Source organism: Phasianus colchicus, chromosome 31 (assembly GCF_987193195.1).
Source record: "Phasianus colchicus chromosome 31, bPhaCol1.hap1.1, whole genome shotgun sequence".
NCBI lineage: Eukaryota > Metazoa > Chordata > Aves > Galliformes > Phasianidae > Phasianus > Phasianus colchicus.
The window spans coordinates 2,844,098-2,864,744 of NC_143466.1; the positions used below are offsets into that span (position 1 = coordinate 2,844,098).

The window sequence follows — 20,647 nt, forward strand, 5'->3', positions numbered from 1 at the left end:
CGGTCCGTCCGTTCTCACTTCCGGTCCCTCTCTGTATTTTTTTCAAGGACTTCCGGTCCCTTTCTCCTCACATCCGGTGCTTTTCTCCCAGTGTTTTGCAAGGACTTCCTTTCTGTCAGTCCTCACTTCCGGTCTTTCCCACCCCGTTTCGCCGCGACTTCCGATCCCTGTGTTCCACATTGCTCACCTTCCCTCCCCGACTTCCGGTCCCTGCGTTCCCACCTCCTCTCCTCTCCTCCCCGTTTCGCCGGTACTTCCGGTCCCTGCGCTCCAACTTCCGCTCCACCCCGTCCCGTTTCGCCGCGACTTCCGCTCCCCGCCTTCCGCCTTCCGCTCCTCCTCTCTTCTTGCAACCTCGCAACCCAACTTCCGGCGCACACCGGAAGCTCCGTCCCTCAGCTTCCCCTTCTCCGCCACCAACACCCGGAAGCGCTCCGCACCGCCTCCTCCGTTCACCCCCCCGTCTCCTCCCGTTCTCCCCCCCCCCCGCTGTCCGCCATGACGCGGCACGGCAAGAACTGCACGGCGGGCGCCGTGTACACCTACCACGAGAAGCGGAAGGACACCGGTGGGTCTTTATTTGGAGGGGGGGGGGGGGGGGGCGTTGCGGTGTAGGCCGCTGCTGAAGGCGAGGCCTCCGTTAAACCCCCCTCCGTTAAACCCCCCCCCCCCCCCCCCATCCCCCACGGCAGCCGCTTCCGGTTACGGCACGCAAAAAGTCCGGTTGGGCCGCGACGCGCTGCGGGATTTCGATTGCTGCTGCCTCTCGCTGCAGCCCTGCCGGGACCCCGTGGTCACGTGAGTGCCGCGCCGACCTCTGACCTCTGACCTCTGACCTCACCCCAGCAACGGCACCGCCTGCATTGAGGCCTGAGCAGCGCCCCCCCCCCCCAATAGGGACTGGGTGGTGGGAGAGAGACGGGGGGGGGAATGGGGGGAAAATGGGGCAAAATTGGGGTAAATGGGGGAAAATGGGGCAAAAATGGGGGAAAATGGGGCAAAATTGGGGGAAAATGCGGCAAAATTGGGGGAAAATGGGGGCGAAAATGGGGGAAAATGGGGCGAAAATGGGAGAAAATGGGCTGAAATGGGGCGAAAATGGGAGAAAATGGGGCAAAACTGGGGGAAAATGGGCTGAAATCGGGGGAAAATGGGAGAAAATGGGGCAAAACTCGGGGAAAATGGGGGGAAAATAGGCTAGAATCAGGGAAAAATTGACGAAAATGGGAGAAAATGGGGCAAAATTTGAGGAAAATGGGGAAAAGATGGGGGGAAAATGGGGCAAAAATGGGGGAAAATGGGGCAAAACTGGGAAAAATGGGGCAAAATTGGGGGAAAATGGGGGCAAAACTGGGGGAAAATGGGGAGAAAATGGGGCAAAATTGGGGGAAAATGGGGCAAAATTGGGGGAAAATGGGGCGAAAATGGGAGAAAATGGGGCAAAACTGGGGGAAAATGGGCTGGAATCAGGGAAAAATTGGGCAAAAATGGGAGAAAATGGGGCAAAACTGGGGGAAAATGGGGCAAAATGGGGGGAAAATGGGAGAAAATGGGCTGAAATTGGGGGAAAATGGGGTGAAAATAGAGCAAAATTGGGGGAAAATGGGGCAAAATTGGGGGAAAATGGGCTGAAATCGGGGGAAAATGGGGCGAAAATGGGAGAAAATGGGGCAAAACTCGGGAAAAATGGGGCGAAATTGGGGGAAAATGGGCTGGAATCAGGGAAAAATTGAGCGAAAATGGGAGAAATTGGGGCAAAACTGGGGGGAAAATGGGCTGGAATTGGGAAAAATGGGCTGGAATTGGGGGAAAATGGGCTGGAATTGGGGGCAAAATTGGGAGAAATGCGTCAGAAATTGGGAAAAATGGGCTGAAATCGGGGGAAAATGGGGTAAAAATGGGAGAAAATGGGGCAAAACTGGGGGAAAATGGGGCAAAACTGGGGGAAAATGGGGCAAAGATGGGGGGAAATGGGCTGCAATTGGGAAAAATGGGCTGGAATTGGGGGAAAATGGGCTGGAATTGGGGGCAAAATTGGGGGAAATGGGGCAAAATTGGGAGAAATGTTTCAGAAATTGGGAAAAATGGGCTCAAATTGGGGGAAAATGGGCTCAAATTGGGGGAAATGGGGCAAAATTGGGGGAAAATGGGCGGAAATTGGGGGAAAAATGGGGCAAAATTGGGGGAGAAATGTGTCAGAAATTGGGAAAAATGGGCTGGAATGGGGGGAAATTGGGGGAAATGGGACAAAATTGGGGGAGAATGGGACAAAATTGGGAGAAATGGGCTGGAATTGGGAGAAATGTGTCAGAAATTGGGAAAAATGGGCTGAAATTGGGGGTAAATCGGGGAAAATTGGGGGAAATGGGGCAAAACTGGCGGAAAATGGGCTGAAATTGGGGGAAAAATGGGGCAAAATTGGGGGAGAAATGTGTCAGAAATTGGGGAAAATGGGCTGGAATGGGGGGAAAATTGGGGGAAATGGGACAAAATTTGGGGAGAATGGGACAAAATTGGGAGAAATGGGCTGGAATTGGGAGAAAATTGGGGGAAAATGGGCTGAAATTGGGAGAAATGTGGCAGAAATTGGGAAAAATGGGCTGAAATTGGGGGAAAATGGGGGAAAATTGGGGGAAATGGGGCAAAACTGGGGGAAAATGGGCTGAAATCGGGGGAAAAATGGGGCAAAATTGGGGGAGAAATGTGTCAGAAATTGGGAAAAATGGGCTGGAATGGGGGGAAATTGGGGGAGAATGGGGCAAAATTGGGGGAAATGGGGCAAATTTGGGAGAAATGGGCTGGAATTGGGAGAAAATTGGGGGAAAATGGGCTGAAATTGGGAGAAATGTGGCAGAAATTGGGAAAAATGGGCTGAAATTGGGGGAAAATGGGGGAAAATTGGGGGAAATGGGGCAAAACTGGGGGAAAATGGGCTGAAATCGGGGGGAAAAATGGGGCAAAATTGGGGGAGAAATGTGTCAGAAATTGGGGAAAATGGGCTGGAATGGGGGGAAAATTGGGGGAAATGGGGCAAAATTGGGGGAGAATGGGGCAAAATTGGGGGAGAATGGGGCAAAATTGGGAGGAATGGGTTGGAATTGGGGGAAAAATGGGAGAAAATTGGGTCAAAATGGGGTCAAAGTGTGCCAAAATGGGGGAAAATTGGCTGAAATTGGGAGAAATGTGTCAGAAATTGGGAAAAATGGGCTGGTTTGGGGGAAAATGGGGGAAAATGGGGAAATGGGTCAAAATTGGGGGAGAATCGGACAAAATTGGGAGAAAATAGGGGGAAATGGGAGAGAATTGGGGGAGAATGGGGCAAAATTGGGAGAAATGGGCTGAAATCAGGAGAAAATTGGGGGAAATGGAAGAAAACTGGGGGAGAATGGGCTGAAACTAGGAAAAATGTGTCTGAAATTTGGAAAAATGGGGCACGATTGGGATAAATCCCCTATAGGACCCCCCCACATCCCCCATAAGACCCTCAGGACCCCCCCAAATCCCCATCAGACCCCCAAATTCCCTATATGACCCACAAGACCCCCAAAAAATCCCCTATAGAACCCCCTCACATCCCCCATAGGACCCCCAGATTCCTTATAGGACCCACAAGACCCCCAAAAAATCCCCTATAGGACCCCCCCACATCCCCCATAAGACCCCCAGGACCCCCCTCAAATCCCCATCAGACCCCCAAATTCCCTATAGGATCCCCAAGACCCCCAAAAATCCCCTATAGGACCCCCCCACATCCCCCATAGGACCCCCAGGACCCCCCCAAATCCCCATAGGACCCCCAGATTCCTTATAGGACCCACAAGACCCCCAAAAAATCCCCTATAGGATCCCCCTACATCCCCCATAGGACCCCCAGGACCCCCCCAAATCCCCATAGGACCCTCGAATTCCCTATAGGACCCACAAGACCCCCAAAAATCCCCTATAGGACCCCCCCACATCCCCCATAAGACCCCAGGACCCCCCCAAATCCCCATAGGACCCCCTCAAATCCCCCAAAGGACCCTCAGGACCCCCGTCAAATCCCAATAGGACCCCCAAATTCCCCATAGGACCCACAAGACCCCCCAAAAATCCCCTATAGGACCCCCCCACATCCCCCATAGGACCCCCAAATTCCTTACAGGACCCACAAGACCCCCAAAAAATCCCCTATAGGACCCCCCTACATCCGCCATAAGACCCCCAGAACCCCCCAAAATCCCCATAGGACCCCCTCAAATCCCCCATAGGACCCCCACGCCCCCCCCAAATCCCCATCAGACCCCCAAATTCCCTGTAGAACCCACAAGACCCCCCAAAAATCCCCTATAGGACCCCCCCACATCCCCCATAGGACCCCCAAATTCCTTACAGGACCCACAAGACCCCCAAAAAATCCCCTATAGCACCCCCCCACATCCCCCATAAGACCCCCAGGACCCCCCCAAATCCCCATAGGACCCCCTCAAATCCCCCAAAGGACCCCCAGGACCCCCCCAAATCCCCATAGGGCCCCCTCAAATCCCCCATAGGACCCCCACGACCCCCTCAAATCCCCATCAGACCCCCAAATTCCCTATAGGATCCACAAGACCCCCAAAAATCCCCTATAGGACCCCCCCACATCCCCGATAGGACCCCCAGGACCCCCCCAAATCCCCATAGGACCCCCAGATTCCTTATAGGACCCACAAGACCCCCAAAAATCCCCTATAGGACCCCCCCACATCCCCCATAAGACCCCCAGGACCCCCCTCAAATCCCCATAGGACCCCCCCAAATTCCCCATAGGACCCACAAGACCCCCCAAAAATCCCCTATAGGACCCCCCCAGATCCCCCATAAGACCCCCAAATTCCTTATAGGACCCACAAGACCCCCAAAAAATCCCCTATAGGACCCCCCACATCCCCCATAAGACCCCCAGGACCCCCCCAAATCCCCATAGGACCCCCTCAAATCCCCCAAAGGACCCCCAGGACCCCCCCAAATCCCCATAGGGCCCCCACAAATCCCCCATAGGACCCCCAGGAACCCCCCCAAATCCCCCTCAGACCCCCAAATTCCTTGCAGAACCCACAAGACCCCCCAAAAATCCCCTATAGAACCCCCCCACATCCCCCATAGGACCCCCAAATTCCTTACAGGACCCACAAGACCCCCAAAAAATCCCCTATAGCACCCCCCCACATCCCCCATAAGACCCCCAGGACCCCCCCAAATCCCCATAGGACCCCCTCAAATCCCCCAAAGGACCCCCAGGACCCCCCCAAATCCCCATAGGGCCCCCTCAAATCCCCCATAGGACCCCCACGACCCCCTCAAATCCCCATCAGACCCCCAAATTCCCTATAGGATCCACAAGACCCCCAAAAATCCCCTATAGGACCCCCCCACATCCCCGATAGGACCCCCAGGACCCCCCCAAATCCCCATAGGACCCCCAGATTCCTTATAGGACCCACAAGACCCCCAAAAATCCCCTATAGGACCCCCCCACATCCCCCATAAGACCCCCAGGACCCCCCTCAAATCCCCATAGGACCCCCCCAAATTCCCCATAGGACCCACAAGACCCCCCAAAAATCCCCTATAGAACCCCCCCACATCCCCCACAGGACCCCCAAATTCCTTACAGGACCCACAAGACCCCCAAAAAATCCCCTATAGGACCCCCTACATCCCCCATAAGACCCCCAGGACCCCCCCAAATCCCCATAGGACCCCCTCAAATCCCCCATAGGACCCCCAGGGCCCCCCCAAATCCCCATAGGGCCCCCCTAAATCCCCCATAGGACCCCCAAATTCCCCATAGGACCCACAAGACCCCCCAAAAATCCCCTATAGCACCCCCCCACATCCCCCATAAGACCCCCAGGACCCCCCCAAATCCCCATAGGACCCCCTCAAATCCCCCATAGGACCCCCACAACCCCCCCAAATTCCCCTCAGACCCCCAAATTCCCTGTAGAACCCACAAGACCCCCAAAAAATCCCCTATAGAACCCCCCCAGATCCCCCATAGGACTCCCGAATTCCCTATAGGATCCACAAGACCCCAAAAAATCCCCTATAGGACCCCCCCAAATCCCCCATAAGACCCCAGGACCTCCCCAAATCACCATAGGACCCCCCCAAATCCCCCAAAGGACCCCCAGGACCCCCCCAAATCCCCATAGGACCCCCTCAAATCCCCCAAAGGACCCCCAGGACCCCCCCAAATCCCCATAGGGCCCCCCCAAATCCCCCATAGGACCCCCAGGACCCCCCCAAATCCCCATCAGACCCCTGAATTCCTTATAGGACCCACAAGACCCCCCTAAAATCCCCTATAGCACCCCCCCAAATCCCCATAAGACCCCCATCACCCCCCCCCCCCTCCTTACACCCTCAATCCTCCCCCCTTGCACCCCCCCCAATCCCCCAATGCCGCTTATGGGATCTCACCCCCCCCCAATTCCGGGGGTCTCACCCCCCCAATTTGGGGTCCGCCAGCATTTTGGGATCCCACCCCCCATTTTGGGGTCTCTTTCCCCCCCCCCAGGCCCGATGGGTTCCTGTATGAACGCGAGGCCATCCTGCAGTACATCGTGCAGCAGAAGGCCAAGCTGGCCAAGGAGAAAAAGGTGGGGGGGGGATTTGGGGTCTGGGGGGGCACGGGGGGGGAGTGGGGGCAATGGGGGGCAATGGGGGAATGGGGGGCGTTGGGGGGTATTGGGGTCAATGGGGGGCATTGGGGGATTTTGGGGTCAATGGGGGAATGGGGGGCGTTGGAGGGTATTGGTCAATGGGGGAATGGGGGGGGTTGGGGAGTATTGGGGTCAATGGGGGGAGTTGGGGGATATTGGGGTCAATGGGGGGCGTTGGGGGGTATTGGGGTCAGTGGGGGAATGGGGGGCGTTGGGAGGTATTGGGGTCAGTGGGGGAATGGGGGGCGTTGGGGTCATTGGGGGATATTGGGGGCAATGGGGAAATGGGGGGCGTTGGGGGATATTGGGGTCAATGGGGGAATGGGGGGCGTTGGGGGATATTGGGGTTAATGGGGGGCGTTGGGGGGTATTGGGGTCAATGGGGGGCATTGGGGGTATTGGGGTCAATGGGGGAATGGGGGGGGTTGGGGAGTATTGGGGTCAATGGGGGGAGTTGGGGGGTATTGGGGTCAATGGGGGAATGGGGGGCGTTGGGAGGTATTGGGGGCATTGGGGGCAATGGGGTCAATGGGGGGATGGGGGGCATTGGGGGGCAATGGGGTCAATGGGGGAATGGGGGGCGTTGGGGGATATTGGGGTTAATGGGGGAATGGGGGGTATTGGGGGCTATTGGGGTCAATGGGGGGCGTTGGGGGGTATTGGGGTCAGTGGGGGAATGGGGGGCGTTGGGAGGTATTGGGGTCAGTGGGGGAATGGGGGGCGTTGGGGTCATTGGGGGATATTGGGGTCAATGGGGAAATGGGGGGCGTTGGGGGATATTGGGGTCAATGGGGGAATGGGGGGCGTTGGGGGGTATTGGGGGCATTGGGGGCAATGGGGTCAATGGGGGAATGGGGGGCATTGGGGGGTATTGGGGTCAGTGGGGGAATGGGGGGCGTTGGGGTCATTGGGGGATATTGGGGTCAATGGGGAAATGGGGGGCGTTGGGGGATATTGGGGTCAATGGGGGAATGGGGGGTGTGGGGGGGCATTGGGGTCAATGGGGGGCAATGGAGGATATTGGGGGCAATGGGGGGCAATGGGGTCAATGGGGGAATGGGGGGCGTGGGGGGGCATTGGGGTCAATGGGGGAATGGGGGGCGTTGGGGGGCATTGGGGTCAATGGGGGGCAATGGGGGATATTGGGGTCAATGGGGGAATGGGGGGCGTTGGGGGCAATGGGGTCAATGGGGGAATGGGGGGCGTTGGGGGGTATTGGGGTCATTGGAGGATATTGGGGGATATTGGGGGTAATGGGGGAATGGGGGGCGTTGGAGGGTATTGGGGTCAATGGGGGGCGTTGGGGGTATTGGGGTGAATGGGGGAATGGGGGGCGTTGGGGGGTATTGGGGTCAATGGGGGGCATTGGGGGATTTTGGGGTCAGTGGGGGAATGGGGGGGCATTGGGGGATATTGGGGTCAATGGGGGAATGGGGGGCGTTGGGGGATATTGGGGTCAATGGGGGAATGGGGGGCGTTGGGGGGTATTGGGGTCAATGGGGGGCGTTGGGGGGTATTGGGGTCAGTGGGGGAATGGGGGGCGTTGGGAGGTATTGGGGTCAGTGGGGGGTATTGGGGTCAATGGGGGAATGGGGGGCGTTGGGCGATATTGGGTTCTCTACAGGTCTCTACGGGTCTCTGTGGGTCTCTGTGGGATCTCTATGGGATGCTCTATGGGATGCTCTATGGCATGCCCTATGGGGTCCCTATGGGATGACCTATGGGGCGCTGTGGGTTGCCCTATGGGTTCCTATGGGTCTCTATGGGTCTGTATGGGTCCCTATGGTTCTCTATGGGTCCCTATGGGGCGCTATGGGGTCGCTACGGGTCTCTCTCTATGGGTCTCTATGGGGTCTCTATGGGGTCTCTATGGGATGCCCTATGGGATGCCCTATGGGGTCCCTATGGGGTTTCTGTGAGGTGGCTATGGGGCGCTATGGGGTCTCTATGGGTCTCCACGGGTCCTTATGGGTCCGTATGGGTCGCTTTGGGACTCTATGGGGTGCCCTATGGGATGCCCTATGGGGTGCCTTATGGGGTCCCTATGGGGTTTCTATGGGGTCCCTATGGGTCTCTATGGGTCCCTATGGGTCTCGATGGGTCTCTAGGGGTCTCTGTGGGTTTCTATGGGGCGCTATGGGTCTCTATGGGATGCCCTATGGGATGCTCTATGGGGTTTCTGTGAGGTCCCTATGTGGTTTGTATGAGGTCCCTATGGGTCCCTATGGGTCTCTATGGGATGACCTATGGGATGCCCTATGGGTCGCTTTGGGGGCCCTATGGGTCCCTATGGGTCTCTATGGGTCCCTATGGGTCCCTGTGGCTCTGTATGGGTCCCTATGGGTCTCTATGGGTCCCTGTGGCTCTCTATGGGGCGCTATGGGTCGCTCTGGGTCCCTGTGGGTCTCTATGGGTCCCTATGGGTCTCTATGGGTCCCTATGGGTGTCTATGGGTCCCTATGGGTGTCTATGGGTCGCTATGGGTCCCTGTGGCTCTCTATGGGTCCCTATGGGTGTCTATGGGTGTCCATGGGTCCCTGTGGCTCTCTATGGGTCGCTCTGGGTCCCTATGGGTGTCTATGGGTCCTTGTGGGTGTCTATGGGTCCCTGTGGCTGTCTATGGGTCGCTATGGGTCCCTATGGGTGTCTATGGGTCCTTGTGGGTGTCTGTTGGTCCCTACGGGTCCCTACGGGTCCCTATGGGTCGCTATGGGTGTCTATGGGTGTCTATGGGTGTCTATGGGGCGCTATGGGTCCCTATGGGTGTCTATGGGTGTCTATGGGTGTCTATGGGTCCCTATGGGTCGCTATGGGTCGCTATGGGTGTCTATGGGTGTCTATGGGTGTCTATGGGTCCCTATGGGTCCCTGTGGCTCTCTGTGGGGCGCTATGGGTCGCTCTGGGTCCCTATGGGTGTCTATGGGTCCCTATGGGTGTCTATGGGGCGCTATGGGTTGCTCTGGGTCCCTCTGGTTGTCTATGGGTCCCTATGGGTCCCTCTGGGTCTCTATGGGTCTCTATGTGTCCCTACGGGTCCCTATGGGTCCCTATGGGTCGCTCTGGGTCCCTATGGGGCGCTATGGGGCGCTATGGGTCCCTATGGGTCCCTGTGGGTCCCTATGGGTCCCTGTGGCTCTCTATGGGTCCCTATGGGTCCCTGTGGGTGTCTATGGGTCCCTATGGGTGTCTGTGGGTCCCTATGGGTCCCTATGGGGCGCTATGGGTCTCTATGGGTCCCTATGGGTGTCTATGGGTGTCTATGGGTCGCTCTGGGTCCCTATGGGTCCCTATGGGTCGCTGTGGGTCCCTATGGGTCCCTCTGGGTCTCTATGGGTCCCTATGGGTCCCTACGGGTCCCTATGGGTCGCTCTGGGTCCCTATGGGTCGCTATGTGTCTCTATGTGTCCCTATGGGTTCCTGTGGGTCGCTATGGGTCCCTATGGGTCTCTATGGGATGCCCTATGGGTCCCTATGGGTCGCTCTGGGTCCCTATGGGTCCCTGTGTGTCGCTATGGGTCCCTATGGGTCGCTATGGGTCGCTATGGGTCCCTGTGGGTTGCTATGGGTCCCTATGGGTCCCTATGGGTCCCTGTGTGTCGCTCTGGGTCCCTATGGGTCCCTATGGCTCCCTATGGGGCGCTATGGGTCCCTATGGGTCCCTATGTGTCCCTATGGGTCCCTATGGGGTGCTATGGGGCGCTCTGGGTCCCTATGGGTGTCTATGGGTCCCTGTGGGTGTCTATGGGTCCCTCTGGGTCCCTATGGGTCCCTATGGGGCGCTATGGGTCTCTATGGGTCCCTATGGGTGTCTATGGGTCCTTGTGGGTGTCTATGGGTCGCTCTGGGTCCCTATGGGTGTCTATGGGGCGCTATGGGTCCCTGTGGGTCGCTATGGGTCCCTATGTGTCTCTATGGGTCCCTATGGGTCCCTATGGGTCGCTATGGGTCCCTGTGGCTCTCTATGTGTCCCTATGGGTCGCTATGGGTCGCTCTGGGTCCCTGTGGGTCGCTCTGGGTCCCTATGGGTCCCTATGTGTCCCTATGGGTCCCTATGGGTCGCTCTGGGTCCCTATGGGTCTCTATGGGATGCCCTATGGGGCGCTATGTGTCCCTATGGGTCGCTATGGGTCGCTATGTTCCCTATGGGTCTCTATGGGATGCCCTATGGGGCGCTATGTGTCCCTATGGGGCGCTATGGGTCGCTATGTTCCCTATGGGTCTCTATGGGATGCCCTATGGGGCGCTATGTGTCCCTATGGGGCGCTATGGGTCGCTATGTTCCCTATGGGTCTCTATGGGATGCCCTATGGGGCGCTATGGGGCGCTATGGGGCGCTATGGGTCGCTATGTGTCCCTATGGGTCGCTATGGGTCGCTATGTTCCCTATGGGTCTCTATGGGATGCCCTATGGGGCGCTATGGGGCGCTATGGGGCGCTATGGGTCGCTATGTGTCCCTATGGGTCGCTATGGGTCGCTATGTTCCCTATGGGTCTCTATGGGATGCCCTATGGGGCGCTATGGGGCGCTATGTGTCCCTATGGGGCGCTATGGGTCGCTATGTTCCCTATGGGTCTCTATGGGATGCCCTATGGGGCGCTATGGGGCGCTATGGGGCGCTATGGGTCGCTATGTGTCCCTATGGGTCGCTATGGGTCGCTATGTTCCCTATGGGTCTCTATGGGATGCCCTATGGGGCGCTATGGGGCGCTATGGGGCGCTATGGGTCGCTATGTGTCCCTATGGGTCGCTATGGGTCGCTATGTTCCCTATGGGTCTCTATGGGATGCCCTATGGGGCGCTATGTGTACCTATGGGGCGCTATGGGTCGCTATGTTCCCTATGGGTCTCTATGGGATGCCCTATGGGGCGCTATGGGGCGCTATGTGTCCCTATGGGGCGCTATGGGTCGCTATGTTCCCTATGGGTCTCTATGGGATGCCCTATGGGGCGCTATGGGGCGCTATGGGGCGCTATGTGTCCCTATGGGGCGCTATGGGTCGCTATGTTCCCTATGGGTCTCTATGGGATGCCCTATGGGGCGCTATGGGGCGCTATGGGGCGCTATGGGTCGCTATGTGTCCCTATGGGTCGCTATGGGTCGCTATGTTCCCTATGGGTCTCTATGGGATGCCCTATGGGGCGCTATGTGTACCTATGGGGCGCTATGGGTCGCTATGTTCCCTATGGGTCTCTATGGGATGCCCTATGGGGCGCTATGGGGCGCTATGTGTCCCTATGGGGCGCTATGGGTCGCTATGTTCCCTATGGGTCTCTATGGGATGCCCTATGGGGCGCTATGGGGCGCTATGGGGCGCTATGTGTCCCTATGGGTCGCTATGGGTCGCTATGTTCCCTATGGGTCTCTATGGGATGCCCTATGGGTCTCTATGGGATGCCCTATGGGGCGCTATGTGTCCCTATGGGGCGCTATGGGTCGCTATGTTCCCTATGGGTCTCTATGGGATGCCCTATGGGGCGCTATGGGGCGCTATGGGGCGCTATGGGTCGCTATGTGTCCCTATGGGTCGCTATGGGTCGCTATGTTCCCTATGGGTCTCTATGGGATGCCCTATGGGGCGCTATGGGGCGCTATGTGTCCCTATGGGGCGCTATGGGTCGCTATGTTCCCTATGGGTCTCTATGGGATGCCCTATGGGTCGCTATGTGTCCCTATGGGGCGCTATGGGTCGCTATGTTCCCTATGGGTCTCTATGGGATGCCCTATGGGGCGCTATGGGGCGCTATGGGTCGCTATGTGTCCCTATGGGTCGCTATGGGTCGCTATGTTCCCTATGGGTCTCTATGGGATGCCCTATGGGGCGCTATGGGGCGCTATGTGTCCCTATGGGGCGCTATGGGTCGCTATGTTCCCTATGGGTCTCTATGGGATGCCCTATGGGGCGCTATGTGTCCCTATGGGGCGCTATGGGTCGCTATGTTCCCTATGGGTCTCTATGGGATGCCCTATGGGGCGCTATGTGTCCCTATGGGGCGCTATGGGGCGCTATGTTCCCTATGGGTCTCTATGGGATGCCCTATGGGGCGCTATGTGTCCCTATGGGTCGCTATGGGTCGCTATGTTCCCTATGGGTCTCTATGGGATGCCCTATGGGTCGCTATGTGTCCCTATGGGGCGCTATGGGTCGCTATGTTCCCTATGGGTCTCTATGGGATGCCCTATGGGGCGCTATGGGGCGCTATGGGTCGCTATGTGTCCCTATGGGTCGCTATGGGTCGCTATGTTCCCTATGGGTCTCTATGGGATGCCCTATGGGTCTCTATGGGATGCCCTATGGGGCGCTATGTGTCCCTATGGGGCGCTATGGGTCGCTATGTTCCCTATGGGTCTCTATGGGATGCCCTATGGGGCGCTATGGGGCGCTATGGGTCGCTATGTGTCCCTATGGGTCGCTATGGGTCGCTATGTTCCCTATGGGTCTCTATGGGATGCCCTATGGGTCTCTATGGGATGCCCTATGGGGCGCTATGTGTCCCTATGGGTCGCTATGGGTCGCTATGTTCCCTATGGGTCTCTATGGGATGCCCTATGGGTCGCTATGTGTCCCTATGGGGCGCTATGGGTCGCTATGTTCCCTATGGGTCTCTATGGGATGCCCTATGGGGCGCTATGGGGCGCTATGGGTCGCTATGTGTCCCTATGGGTCGCTATGGGTCGCTATGTTCCCTATGGGTCTCTATGGGATGCCCTATGGGTCGCTATGTGTCCCTATGGGGCGCTATGGGTCGCTATGTTCCCTATGGGTCTCTATGGGATGCCCTATGGGTCTCTATGGGATGCCCTATGGGGCGCTATGTGTCCCTATGGGTCGCTATGGGTCGCTATGTTCCCTATGGGTCTCTATGGGATGCCCTATGGGGCGCTATGGGGCGCTATGTGTCCCTATGGGGCGCTATGGGTCGCTATGTTCCCTATGGGTCTCTATGGGATGCCCTATGGGTCGCTATGTGTCCCTATGGGGCGCTATGGGTCGCTATGTTCCCTATGGGTCTCTATGGGATGCCCTATGGGGCGCTATGGGGCGCTATGGGTCGCTATGTGTCCCTATGGGTCGCTATGGGTCGCTATGTTCCCTATGGGTCTCTATGGGATGCCCTATGGGTCGCTATGTGTCCCTATGGGGCGCTATGGGTCGCTATGTTCCCTATGGGTCTCTATGGGATGCCCTATGGGGCGCTATGGGGCGCTATGGGTCGCTATGTGTCCCTATGGGTCGCTATGGGTCGCTATGTTCCCTATGGGTCTCTATGGGATGCCCTATGGGTCTCTATGGGATGCCCTATGGGGCGCTATGTGTCCCTATGGGGCGCTATGGGTCGCTATGTTCCCTATGGGTCTCTATGGGATGCCCTATGGGGCGCTATGTGTCCCTATGGGGCGCTATGGGTCGCTATGTTCCCTATGGGTCTCTATGGGATGCCCTATGGGGCGCTATGTGTCCCTATGGGGCGCTATGGGTCGCTATGTTCCCTATGGGTCTCTATGGGATGCCCTATGGGTCGCTATGTGTCCCTATGGGGCGCTATGGGTCGCTATGTTCCCTATGGGTCTCTATGGGATGCCCTATGGGGCGCTATGGGGCGCTATGGGTCGCTATGTGTCCCTATGGGTCGCTATGGGTCGCTATGTTCCCTATGGGTCTCTATGGGATGCCCTATGGGTCGCTATGTGTCCCTATGGGGCGCTATGGGTCGCTATGTTCCCTATGGGTCTCTATGGGATGCCCTATGGGGCGCTATGTGTCCCTATGGGTCGCTATGGGTCGCTATGTTCCCTATGGGTCTCTATGGGATGCCCTATGGGGCGCTATGTGTCCCTATGGGGCGCTATGGGGCGCTATGTTCCCTATGGGTCTCTATGGGATGCCCTATGGGGCGCTATGTGTCCCTATGGGTCGCTATGGGTCGCTATGTTCCCTATGGGTCTCTATGGGATGCCCTATGGGTCGCTATGTGTCCCTATGGGGCGCTATGGGTCGCTATGTTCCCTATGGGTCTCTATGGGATGCCCTATGGGGCGCTATGGGGCGCTATGGGTCGCTATGTGTCCCTATGGGTCGCTATGGGTCGCTATGTTCCCTATGGGTCTCTATGGGATGCCCTATGGGTCTCTATGGGATGCCCTATGGGGCGCTATGTGTCCCTATGGGTCGCTATGGGTCGCTATGTTCCCTATGGGTCTCTATGGGATGCCCTATGGGGCGCTATGTGTCCCTATGGGGCGCTATGGGTCGCTATGTTCCCTATGGGTCTCTATGGGATGCCCTATGGGGCGCTATGTGTCCCTATGGGGCGCTATGGGTCGCTATGTTCCCTATGGGTCTCTATGGGATGCCCTATGGGGCGCTATGTGTCCCTATGGGGCGCTATGGGTCGCTATGTTCCCTATGGGTCTCTATGGGATGCCCTATGGGTCGCTATGTGTCCCTATGGGGCGCTATGGGTCGCTATGTTCCCTATGGGTCTCTATGGGATGCCCTATGGGGCGCTATGGGGCGCTATGTGTCCCTATGGGGCGCTATGGGTCGCTATGTTCCCTATGGGTCTCTATGGGATGCCCTATGGGGCGCTATGTGTCCCTATGGGTCGCTATGGGTCGCTATGTTCCCTATGGGTCTCTATGGGATGCCCTATGGGGCGCTATGGGGCGCTATGGGGCGCTATGGGTCGCTATGTGTCCCTATGGGTCGCTATGGGTCGCTATGTTCCCTATGGGTCTCTATGGGATGCCCTATGGGTCTCTATGGGATGCCCTATGGGGCGCTATGTGTCCCTATGGGGCGCTATGGGTCGCTATGTTCCCTATGGGTCTCTATGGGATGCCCTATGGGGCGCTATGTGTCCCTATGGGGCGCTATGGGGCGCTATGTTCCCTATGGGTCTCTATGGGATGCCCTATGGGTCTCTATGGGATGCCCTATGGGGCGCTATGTGTCCCTATGGGGCGCTATGGGTCGCTATGTTCCCTATGGGTCTCTATGGGATGCCCTATGGGGCGCTATGTGTCCCTATGGGGCGCTATGGGTCGCTATGTTCCCTATGGGTCTCTATGGGATGCCCTATGGGGCGCTATGTGTCCCTATGGGGCGCTATGGGTCGCTATGTTCCCTATGGGTCTCTATGGGATGCCCTATGGGGCGCTATGTGTCCCTATGGGGCGCTATGGGTCGCTATGTTCCCTATGGGTCTCTATGGGATGCCCTATGGGTCGCTATGTGTCCCTATGGGGCGCTATGGGTCGCTATGTTCCCTATGGGTCTCTATGGGATGCCCTATGGGTCGCTATGTGTCCCTATGGGGCGCTATGGGTCGCTATGTTCCCTATGGGTCTCTATGGGATGCCCTATGGGGCGCTATGGGGCGCTATGGGTCGCTATGTGTCCCTATGGGTCGCTATGGGTCGCTATGTTCCCTATGGGTCTCTATGGGATGCCCTATGGGGCGCTATGGGGCGCTATGTTCCCTATGGGTCTCTATGGGATGCCCTATGGGGCGCTATGTGTCCCTATGGGGCGCTATGGGGCGCTATGTTCCCTATGGGTCTCTATGGGATGCCCTATGGGGCGCTATGGGGCGCTATGGGGCGCTATGGGTCGCTATGTGTCCCTATGGGTCGCTATGGGTCGCTATGTTCCCTATGGGTCTCTATGGGATGCCCTATGGGGCGCTATGGGGCGCTATGTGTCCCTATGGGGCGCTATGGGTCGCTATGTTCCCTATGGGTCTCTATGGGATGCCCTATGGGGCGCTATGGGTCGCTATGTTCCCTATGGGTCTCTATGGGATGCCCTATGGGGCGCTATGTGTCCCTATGGGGCGCTATGGGGCGCTATGTTCCCTATGGGTCTCTATGGGATGCCCTATGGGGCGCTATGTGTCCCTATGGGTCGCTATGGGTCGCTATGTTCCCTATGGGTCTCTATGGGATGCCCTATGGGTCTCTATGGGATGCCCTATGGGGCGCTATGTGTCCCTATGGGGCGCTATGGGTCGCTATGTTCCCTATGGGTCTCTATGGGATGCCCTATGGGGCGCTATGGGGCGCTATGGGTCGCTATGTGTCCCTATGGGTCGCTATGGGTCGCTATGTTCCCTATGGGTCTCTATGGGATGCCCTATGGGTCGCTATGTGTCCCTATGGGGCGCTATGGGTCGCTATGTTCCCTATGGGTCTCTATGGGATGCCCTATGGGGCGCTATGGGGCGCTATGGGTCGCTATGGGGCGCTATGGGTCGCTATGTTCCCTATGGGTCTCTATGGGATGCCCTATGGGTCTCTATGGGATGCCCTATGGGTCGCTATGTGTCCCTATGGGGCGCTATGGGGCGCTATGTTCCCTATGGGTCTCTATGGGATGCCCTATGGGGCGCTATGGGGCGCTATGTGTCCCTATGGGGCGCTATGGGTCGCTATGTTCCCTATGGGTCTCTATGGGATGCCCTATGGGGCGCTATGGGGCGCTATGGGTCGCTATGTGTCCCTATGGGTCGCTATGGGTCGCTATGTTCCCTATGGGTCTCTATGGGATGCCCTATGGGTCTCTATGGGATGCCCTATGGGGCGCTATGTGTCCCTATGGGGCGCTATGGGTCGCTATGTTCCCTATGGGTCTCTATGGGATGCCCTATGGGGCGCTATGTGTCCCTATGGGGCGCTATGGGGCGCTATGTTCCCTATGGGTCTCTATGGGATGCCCTATGGGGCGCTATGTGTCCCTATGGGGCGCTATGGGTCGCTATGTTCCCTATGGGTCTCTATGGGATGCCCTATGGGGCGCTATGTGTCCCTATGGGTCGCTATGGGTCGCTCTGGGTCCCTGTGGGTCGCTCTGGGTCCCTATGGGTCCCTATGTGTCCCTATGGGTCCCTATGGGTCGCTCTGGGTCCCTATGGGTCTCTATGGGATGCCCTATGGGTCTCTATGGGATGCCCTATGGGGCGCTATGTGTCCCTATGGGGCGCTATGGGGCGCTATGTTCCCTATGGGTCTCTATGGGATGCCCTATGGGGCGCTATGGGGCGCTATGTGTCCCTATGGGGCGCTATGGGTCGCTATGTTCCCTATGGGTCTCTATGGGATGCCCTATGGGTCGCTATGTGTCCCTATGGGGCGCTATGGGTCGCTATGTTCCCTATGGGTCTCTATGGGATGCCCTATGGGGCGCTATGGGGCGCTATGGGTCGCTATGTGTCCCTATGGGTCGCTATGGGTCGCTATGTTCCCTATGGGTCTCTATGGGATGCCCTATGGGGCGCTATGTGTCCCTATGGGTCGCTATGGGTCGCTATGTTCCCTATGGGTCTCTATGGGATGCCCTATGGGTCGCTATGTGTCCCTATGGGGCGCTATGGGGCGCTATGTTCCCTATGGGTCTCTATGGGATGCCCTATGGGGCGCTATGGGGCGCTATGTGTCCCTATGGGGCGCTATGGGTCGCTATGTTCCCTATGGGTCTCTATGGGATGCCCTATGGGGCGCTATGTGTCCCTATGGGGCGCTATGGGTCGCTATGTTCCCTATGGGTCTCTATGGGATGCCCTATGGGGCGCTATGTGTCCCTATGGGGCGCTATGGGTCGCTATGTTCCCTATGGGTCTCTATGGGATGCCCTATGGGTCGCTATGTGTCCCTATGGGGCGCTATGGGTCGCTATGTTCCCTATGGGTCTCTATGGGATGCCCTATGGGGCGCTATGGGGCGCTATGTGTCCCTATGGGGCGCTATGGGTCGCTATGTTCCCTATGGGTCTCTATGGGATGCCCTATGGGGCGCTATGTGTCCCTATGGGTCGCTATGGGTCGCTATGTTCCCTATGGGTCTCTATGGGATGCCCTATGGGGCGCTATGGGGCGCTATGGGGCGCTATGGGTCGCTATGTGTCCCTATGGGTCGCTATGGGTCGCTATGTTCCCTATGGGTCTCTATGGGATGCCCTATGGGTCTCTATGGGATGCCCTATGGGGCGCTATGTGTCCCTATGGGGCGCTATGGGTCGCTATGTTCCCTATGGGTCTCTATGGGATGCCCTATGGGGCGCTATGTGTCCCTATGGGGCGCTATGGGGCGCTATGTTCCCTATGGGTCTCTATGGGATGCCCTATGGGTCTCTATGGGATGCCCTATGGGGCGCTATGTGTCCCTATGGGGCGCTATGGGTCGCTATGTTCCCTATGGGTCTCTATGGGATGCCCTATGGGGCGCTATGTGTCCCTATGGGGCGCTATGGGTCGCTATGTTCCCTATGGGTCTCTATGGGATGCCCTATGGGTCGCTATGTGTCCCTATGGGGCGCTATGGGTCGCTATGTTCCCTATGGGTCTCTATGGGATGCCCTATGGGTCGCTATGTGTCCCTATGGGGCGCTATGGGTCGCTATGTTCCCTATGGGTCTCTATGGGATGCCCTATGGGGCGCTATGGGGCGCTATGGGTCGCTATGTGTCCCTATGGGTCGCTATGGGTCGCTATGTTCCCTATGGGTCTCTATGGGATGCCCTATGGGGCGCTATGGGGCGCTATGTTCCCTATGGGTCTCTATGGGATGCCCTATGGGGCGCTATGTGTCCCTATGGGGCGCTATGGGGCGCTATGTTCCCTATGGGTCTCTATGGGATGCCCTATGGGGCGCTATGGGGCGCTATGGGGCGCTATGGGTCGCTATGTGTCCCTATGGGTCGCTATGGGTCGCTATGTTCCCTATGGGTCTCTATGGGATGCCCTATGGGGCGCTATGGGGCGCTATGTGTCCCTATGGGGCGCTATGGGTCGCTATGTTCCCTATGGGTCTCTATGGGATGCCCTATGGGGCGCTATGGGTCGCTATGTTCCCTATGGGTCTCTATGGGATGCCCTATGGGGCGCTATGTGTCCCTATGGGGCGCTATGGGGCGCTATGTTCCCTATGGGTCTCTATGGGATGCCCTATGGGGCGCTATGTGTCCCTATGGGTCGCTATGGGTCGCTATGTTCCCTATGGGTCTCTATGGGATGCCCTATGGGTCTCTATGGGATGCCCTATGGGGCGCTATGTGTCCCTATGGGGCGCTATGGGTCGCTATGTTCCCTATGGGTCTCTATGGGATGCCCTATGGGGCGCTATGGGGCGCTATGGGTCGCTATGTGTCCCTATGGGTCGCTATGGGTCGCTATGTTCCCTATGGGTCTCTATGGGATGCCCTATGGGTCGCTATGTGTCCCTATGGGGCGCTATGGGTCGCTATGTTCCCTATGGGTCTCTATGGGATGCCCTATGGGGCGCTATGGGGCGCTATGGGTCGCTATGGGGCGCTATGGGTCGCTATGTTCCCTATGGGTCTCTATGGGATGCCCTATGGGTCTCTATGGGATGCCCTATGGGTCGCTATGTGTCCCTATGGGGCGCTATGGGGCGCTATGTTCCCTATGGGTCTCTATGGGATGCCCTATGGGGCGCTATGGGGCGCTATGTGTCCCTATGGGGCGCTATGGGTCGCTATGTTCCCTATGGGTCTCTATGGGATGCCCTATGGGGCGCTATGGGGCGCTATGGGTCGCTATGTGTCCCTATGGGTCGCTATGGGTCGCTATGTTCCCTATGGGTCTCTATGGGATGCCCTATGGGTCTCTATGGGATGCCCTATGGGGCGCTATGTGTCCCTATGGGGCGCTATGGGTCGCTATGTTCCCTATGGGTCTCTATGGGATGCCCTATGGGGCGCTATGTGTCCCTATGGGGCGCTATGGGGCGCTATGTTCCCTATGGGTCTCTATGGGATGCCCTATGGGGCGCTATGTGTCCCTATGGGGCGCTATGGGTCGCTATGTTCCCTATGGGTCTCTATGGGATGCCCTATGGGGCGCTATGTGTCCCTATGGGTCGCTATGGGTCGCTCTGGGTCCCTGTGGGTCGCTCTGGGTCCCTATGGGTCCCTATGTGTCCCTATGGGTCCCTATGGGTCGC

At 57.7% G+C, this 20,647-nt stretch overlaps 1 protein-coding gene across 5 annotated transcripts in view; it reads left to right on the top strand.

Annotated features, from left to right (window-relative positions):
* The first annotated feature begins 341 nt into the window (after positions 1-341).
* Positions 342-20,647, top strand: part of NOSIP (nitric oxide synthase interacting protein) — a 35,072-nt gene continuing 14,766 nt past the window's right edge. For all 5 annotated transcript variants that reach the window (XR_016460680.1, XR_016460679.1, XM_090127951.1 and 2 more), the window contains exons 1-3: positions 342-568; positions 693-798; positions 6,545-6,626. Coding sequence is in view for 3 of the 5 variants with exons in the window: in XM_090127951.1 (XP_089984077.1) it covers positions 499-568; positions 693-798; positions 6,545-6,626 (258 nt within the window). In the remaining 2 variants the exon portion in view is untranslated. The remainder of the gene's footprint in view (positions 569-692; positions 799-6,544; positions 6,627-20,647) is intronic.